General features: G+C 36.8%; 1 protein-coding gene across 1 annotated transcript; it reads right to left on the reverse strand.

Moving 5' to 3' along the window:
- Positions 1-728: 728 nt before the first annotated feature.
- On the reverse strand, positions 729-2,477 carry LOC148189046 (uncharacterized). The gene is made up of 3 exons (XM_088080673.1): positions 2,416-2,477; positions 1,586-1,793; positions 729-1,160 (listed from the first exon to the last, which is right to left on the reverse strand). The coding sequence occupies exons 1-3, from the start codon at positions 2,430-2,432 to the stop codon at positions 729-731; spliced, it is 657 nt and encodes a 218-aa protein (XP_087936799.1). The 5' UTR covers positions 2,433-2,477.
- Between the last annotated feature and the right edge of the window lie 5,323 nt (positions 2,478-7,800).

Below are 7,800 nucleotides of genomic sequence, written 5' to 3' on the forward strand. Positions count from 1 at the left end.
TATGCTTTGCTTAGTATGGATTTAATAAGGTGGTAGTACCCCAAGAATAGTTATTCTCCCTTAATACCACTTAATGAATATGGTCTGTTCTTACATAACAAAACACAAAACTACAAATATTAATAGTGTCCAAATAACTCTAAATTAAGTCTTTGTTACTTAGAATATGTTCCCCATACTAAAGTGACATCTTGATCATTACTAATTCACTAATAGTTGAACACTTATTAACCAACACATGTTCCCTAATCTAAAGTTGCCTTCTTTTCACAATTAGTTAATATGTTATAGCACATCACTACTGCAATAAACAAGTGATGGGTTACACCTTTGAAAAATTGATCTATCTATAGGTTCCCTCTCATTCAGTGGTAGAATAACAAAGACAGCACAAGTACAAATACTGCATTTATTAAACCACTGGTTCAGGTTTTCCCAAGGCTGACAATAAATACTGCTCGAACAGGTAATGGGGTATTCCTGAAATTTCAAACGCTGACAACTGTATCAGTGTATGTAAATATGTCATACAATATGGTATCAAATGTATAAGCAGGTCATACTGTATGATAATACAGGTACTCTATTGTTGAAAAACACTGCACAATATAAAGTACAAAAATACAAAAAATTGAAATCTAAAAAATATAAAACCTGCACAGCTCAACATGACTTGTCAAAGGTTAGAACAAATGTACTGAACTGTACAAACATTGCACTTCCACAGCCTAAACTTGCTCTATAATTACTATAATTACGTTACTATGATGGTTTCCACGCCAATAAGTCCACTCAATTACATCCAAGTGATCCCTCAACAGTTTTTGTGTGCGGTTCCCTCTTTGTCTCCAGATAGTTGACTTGCAAATACCCCAAAATCTCTCCAGGTTTTGTGTATGTGCACCTGTAACAGGGTCAACAAAAAAATCTTGATGGTTGACAGTCAGGTGATTGTAACCTTCATCCTGAAGACAGCGGTAAGACCTCCATCCATCTGAAATGACGGAGCTTCCATGACGAACGTGCTTCTTTATTAGAGGCAAGAGATGTCTGGCTGAACGGTGATGCACAATCTTAAGAATGGGTCTCCTCCTGTCATCCTTGATCCCTAGCATTCCGAACACCCAGGAACTCCTGTTGCTTGCCCGTCCTCTGTTGTACTGAAATTCATAAGAGCAAATACTTAAAAATGAAGACAATGATTCTGCAATAATGGTGGGAAATGGGAGACAATAAATCATAAGTCAAATATTCAAAAGTTCTCTTTCGCTTTGGAGTGGTGGTGCATGTTTACAAATATTGAACTGTTCTGGGGTGGAGGAATAATGTAGTTTCTTAAAACTGACATTCCCCCTTGATTGCATCAATGAACTACAATGTATCTTATTCCATAATGCAGTAGTTCGAGATACAGGAGATACACCTCCAAGCACCTCAGACAAAAACAGGTTTTAAATGTATGTATATTGTCTCTACTGACAGTAGCTGAGTTTAGCACAGACTTAACCAACATCAAATACACGTTTTTAGACACAAAATCATGTATTTGGCATCAAAGTAATACTCATAAGTGTAACTTTCATACCTTTCTTTTATGGCCAAATTTGCTTTCATCTATCATAACAATCTCTGCTCTTTGTCCAACAGTCTGCTTGCCTCTTCTTCTCATTCTTTTCATTCCTGATTTGCAAACTCTCCGCAGCTTGTCTGCAAGTTTACTCAGAGTAGCAGAACTCCGAGTGATTCCTTCCTGCAGCATGTCCACTTGCCTCAGTCGAAGGCCTTGGGCAAATCTGTAATAGATCAACCAGATAAATACTTCAATGACACAATTTAGAAGTGGGTGGTTAAAATCAATTTCTTAAGCTGTCATTAGTCTTTTTATAACCATAATTATAACCATAATTTCTCATTTGCAGTCCCATTTGCAGACACAGCAGATACTCATAGCCTGAATATAAGAGTGTATTTGACCTGAAACAACAAATCTCAAAAGCAAAGTAGGGTGAAGAACATCCCCTATATGAGAGGAGGAATGGAATAAAACCCCCAAACAAATGAAATCTGCTGTATCTTTGAAGAGTTTTAATAAAAAAACAAAAAATGGATACTGAGTAAATTAGCACAGTGTCCGTTTAAAAAAGTTAAGTTCTTTTGAGAAATTAGCACGGTGTCTGTTTAAAAAAGTTAAGTTCTTCTGAGACAATTTCCAAGAACCACCTAAAACCTAAAAATCCACAAGACCTTTGTACTACATTGAAATCTTCGCAACCCAGCACTTATGCAATTACACATAATAAATAAATAAATAAAGTCAAATGATATTCAGAATTCTTCCCATATAACTCATGTCTTGTAAGCATTGGCTCTTATGGCTGGATGGCTTTTGTTATTATACAATGTAAAACCACGCACCTGTAGATGTAATGCATCCACGTATGCAGTCGAAGGTGCGATTTCTTAAATATGGAGCCACTTCGGATGAACCTCAATACCGTTTTCCCTTTGTGACAGGAATCTCGGCAAATCCTGATGATTAATTCCAAAGGTTAATTTATAAAAATAAAAACCCATGATACTGTACTGATTTGACTCAAAAAAAATGTAACATAAATGAAGATGAAGAGGGGGACATCCTTGTGTATGTACAAGTTTAAAGTCAAGCTGATTGAATAATAATAAATAGGTGAACAATATGACCAGGAATGTGATCTAAAACTGTTAAAAAAAGGCATTTTTCATTTCAGATGTTGTTCATTCGTGGAAACATGAGCAGCCCTATCTCTAGCTACCAAATAAACAGTAGCTTACTTAAAAATTTTAATTTACAGCTGTGTGTGATTTGTATTGTGACTTTGTAGTGACTTATATATATTTTGTGTGTACACTACTCATAGGTTCTGTATTAAAAACATTCTCATAAAATATAGGATTTGGCACTGAATTCTAGCAGATCTTGGATAGCTGCATGCTGCACACTCCCCTATGCTTACACACAGAAAATTAATAAATAAGGCACACGTCTAGTTGTTCTACTCACCATGCTGCCTCCTTTTTGTCGTAGGGCCGTTTCAACTTCATAACATGAGAGCAAGAGCGGCATTTCATTCATTTTTGAAGTAGGCCTTCTCTCATTAACCATCTGGTGAACTTGTAGTTTTCTTTGGGGCACTGTCTAAAATGTATTCCACTCAAAAATTCGTAACCCAACATCTTCTTCTCATAATTTCTTTTTTTTTTAATCTTATACCATGGCGATTTTTTTCTTTTTACTATGGATATATACAGTCTATGGTTTCAACCTCGCAGTCCTGCTTCAAAAAAGGCGCAAAGTGACCCACTTTGTAGAGTAATGACTGACATAAGAATCTACCAATCCGTAGCCGTGCTACTCCGATGTGTTGCTCACATCCAATCATTGCCTGTTACTCTGTCGTCATGTGACATCCTCATCCAATCATCCAAAAGGATCCACCAGTCACGTTAAAGATCCGGAGAAGGTGGCTATTTGACGTGTCGTTCATAGCTTGGAGAGTGAAGAGGGAAATTCATGTAACAAAAATGGTAAGTGAAGCGCTAGCCTGTTAATTGAAAGTCTCCCTGAGTTTTGCAAGCACATCATAACACCTGTGCTGTGCCGTTTACATAGTTAAAGAGTATTAAACCCTCCCGTTTATCTGCAGTGTCGAGGCTAATTAGCTAGCTAATGTAATGTTAAGCTAGCTGAGTGCAGGTGCGTAATGCTTTAACTTAGTCCAGAGATGGGGACTCGAGTCACCGTGACTTGGACTCGAGTCGCTATTTTGATGACTTTTGATATGACCTGACAAAAAATAACGCCACAGCTGAATTTCTCACAGGCATGGCATCAGCTCAGTCGTTTTTTTCCCCGGCCTTTTTATGCATTTATTTTGAAAGGCCCGCTGGAGAGAGAGGGAGGGGGAGAGAGAGCGAGAGGGGGGACAGAATATAAAATATTAAATTATTATCTCAAACTATTTGGTATAAGTGCAGACTGAGAATGGTGTTGTCATGATTTTCTCTTCTCTTCTTTTCTATTCTATATATATATTGTCTACACTTTATTTAGATTAGATTCTGCGGGTGAAATTGCAATAATAACGTGACTTGACTTAGACTTGACTTGACTTGACTTGACATGCCCAAAGAAAAATTATTTGGAACTTACTTGAGACTTGCACATGGTCCCATCTCTGGTATGAACCACATTTTATAATGAAAAATAAATTATGCACTATGCAGTCATTGAACAAGAAGAGCTTTTGAATCTTGTGTAGATTATTATTAAGTTACATTTTGCCGGTTATAGTGACATTAATTTATTTATATTTTTACAGCCTAAGGCAAAGAAGAAAATGTCCCTAAAAGTCCCTAAAGATGACTCTATGACAGAGGAGACCAAAAATGATCTGGATGGTAAATTTTTCTGTGTTAACTTTCAAGGAACTGTAATACTTAAATAATTATCTTGTCAAAATGTGTTTAAACGTTTAAAGTCATCTATTCAAATGTTATATGTATACATTTTGTTGTACCTATGCCATTCTGTAGGTCCTGAAGATAAAGGAGATAAAGGCTCTTCTCCAAGTTGCAGCAGCATAAGCAGCATTGGATCAGGTAATGATTTCTCATTTTCTAGCAGTGTATCTTTGTTGTCTAAACTGAGTTTCATTTCTTGCGTGATTTTTCCGCCTGAGATTAAAGTTGTTGGCAGATTTTGTCAGTATACATGTGTGTGCTTACAAATCAAATTAAGGAAAACACCATATCTGGTCCACTACCTTTGTTGCATGCATGTCATTCTCTCTCTGTCTCACTCATTTAATACTGTCAAATCATAATCTTTTTTGTATCCTGCTCTCTTGTTTTTAAGGATCAATTTCCAAAGTGGAGTTCCTAGAAGCCAGGATCCAATGGCACGAAAAAATAATAAAGGATCTTGAGCAAGAGCGCAATTTCTTGCGTGAGCAAATCATGGGAAAGAAGAGATCATGTGAGTGATTTGGGGGCAACTTGTATCTGCAAAATATAATGTAATTGTAATGAACGGTGTGATATATTTTTATAACAATCTGATCTTTGTCTCATCTATCCTCTATTTGATCAAAGCTCAACCTAAAGTATTTACTTTGGAGGACGACAACGAGGATGATGATGGCAACATGGATGAAGATGACGTCATTCCCCAATCTTCTCCAGACATCAGTGAGTCCTCTGACAGTGATGTTGTCATCCGAAGAAGGAAGAAACGTCGGACACAGCCACCTGCATCTGCAACTGTGGCTGTGCCTGGAAAAGCTCATGTAAGAGGTAAGAATGGCATAACTTGAACCACCTGCCCTGTGAGCACCAAGTGGTCATGAAAAATAAGTATTAATAAAAGCGTTGGAAGAGCTGTTATAAATATATCCTGAAGTAATTATGAGGCAAAAGTACAGATCTTCAGTTCTAGTTTCTGAATATACTAGGAATCTGATGATAAATAAAAATTAAATGTCTTAAGTCAAAAATATGGCTTTCATCCAGAATAAAGCTCCATTTTATTTTGCAGCATTCACACTAACTATTATCCAACATCAAATGTATTGCTAGAAAGATTTGTCTCTCAGAATTAAACATAATTCAGAACCATAAGACTTACCAACTAAACAGATCTTACAGAGTATCATTTTTGTATTGGATTCTGAACCACATATTGTGCGTGAAATCATATCAGGAGATGAGCAGATTCTTCAGTTCCTAGAATATGCTTCATACTTTTATCAAAAGAGAAGTGACCAGTTTGAGCAATTTCAGCTGACCTAAAGCCGTGGTTTGTGCTCATTTCTCGTGTTCTTTGTTTTTGTTTTATGTATTTTTCAGTGAAAGGGCAAGCTGAGGTTATCAGCAGATATAAAAAAGTCTTGAAAAGCTTAAGCAAAGTCCGCACCATGACTGAAGCCTTCAGAATCAATGGCGTGGACCGGGGAACCATCAAGATGACTGCTGCAATTGCAGAGCTCAACATTGTGGATCCTGTAACCTTCAACAACCTGAAGTATGATCCTGCAACTGAGACCCTGCAGTCCTTGTGCTAAGAGGTGTGCAACGCACATAACCTCTGAGAAGAAGAGCATTATAGAGGACATGAAGGCCAAAGGTCAACTCCTCCCCTTGTTGATGGAATATTAAGACTTAAGTGAGCTTCTTTGTTCAGTTAAAATTCTGTTGTATTAGAAAAGTGAAATACAGTATTTGTGCACAGGGAAATAAATCACCTGATGCAGTAATTACAGAGCAAGTTTAGGCTGTGGAAGTGCAATGTTTGTACAGTTCAGTACATTTGTTCTAACCTTTGACAAGTCATGTTGAGCTGTGCAGGTTTTATATTTTTTATTTCAATTTGTTGTATTTTTGTACTTTATATTGTGCAGTGTTTTTCAACAATAGAGTACCTGTATTATCATACAGTATGACCTGCTTATACATTTGATACCACATTGTATGACATATTTACATACACTGATACAGTTGTCAGTGTTTGAAATTTCAGGAATACCCCATTACCTGTTTGAGCAGTATTTATTGTCAGCCTTGGGAAAACCTGAACCAGTGGTTTAATAAATGCGGTATTTGTACTTGTGCTGTCTTTGTTATTCTACCACTGAATGAGAGGGAACCTATAGATAGATCAATTTTTCAAAGGTGTAACCCATCACTTGTTTATTGCAGTAGTTATGTGCTATAACATATTAACTAATTGTGAAAAGAAGGCAACTTTAGATTAGGGAACATGTGTTGGTTAATAAGTGTTCAACTATTAGTGAATTAGTAATGATCAAGATGTCACTTTAGTAGGGGAACATATTCTAAGTAACAAAGACTTAATTTAGAGTTATTTGGACACTATTAATATTTGTAGTTTTGTGTTTTGTTATGTAAGAACAGACCATATTCATTAAGTGGTATTAAGGGAGAATAACTATTCTTGGGGTACTACCACCTTATTAAATCCATACTAAGCAAAGCATATTGAGATCGTAATTCATATACAACAACTTCCTTGATCATACTAATAAGCAATAATTCTGAGGTTATTGAGGGAAGACTCTTAGTTAATGGCTTATTGGTTGTATAATAAGGCCATGCAGAACAAGGCATTATTAAGTACTTAATAATGACTAATTAAGAGCCAATATGTTACTAACTGGCATATTAATAAGCAGCTAATTAATGGTGAATAGGTGTACCTTAAAATAAAGTGTTACCGTAAAAGAACACCTGCTGTCTCTGACTGCTGTCTCAAAGTATCAACTGTTTACCCGGGTGTATTAGCCATTAACTTGCCTTGTTATTCTCGCCCAATGACAGCTGGAATAGGCTCCGGCCCCATCATCAAAAACCCTGTGAAATGACTCCTATCAATATTTAAACCATCTGGTCTGACAACATTTGGAAAGTCTAAAGAGCCGCAAGATTACTGTACATTTTTTTAGTCCTTAGACCCGCCATTCAAGCTAACAAGACGCTAATCCGTAAGTTGGTTGCTCCGCTGGCTGAGAGTCTCTAGTACGCATGCTCTATGGGCCGGTAGATCTGGGTATTTTACACAATTCTACAGCCGGAAAAAGAGCTTCCTGGCTTTATGCGTAGAATTGAACGAGGCCGCACCTCCATTGCTAGAGTTGCCAACTGTTCCTTAAAATACAGAATCGTCCCGTATTTGGGACCTAGTAGACGTGTCCCATATTGAACTGATAGGGAACGCACTTTGTTCCGTATTTTTGAAAATCAATGATT

This window comes from Plectropomus leopardus, chromosome 8 (genome assembly GCF_026936395.1).
Source record: "Plectropomus leopardus strain MGB_pleo_1.0 chromosome 8, ASM2693639v1, whole genome shotgun sequence".
Lineage (NCBI taxonomy): Eukaryota > Metazoa > Chordata > Actinopteri > Perciformes > Serranidae > Plectropomus > Plectropomus leopardus.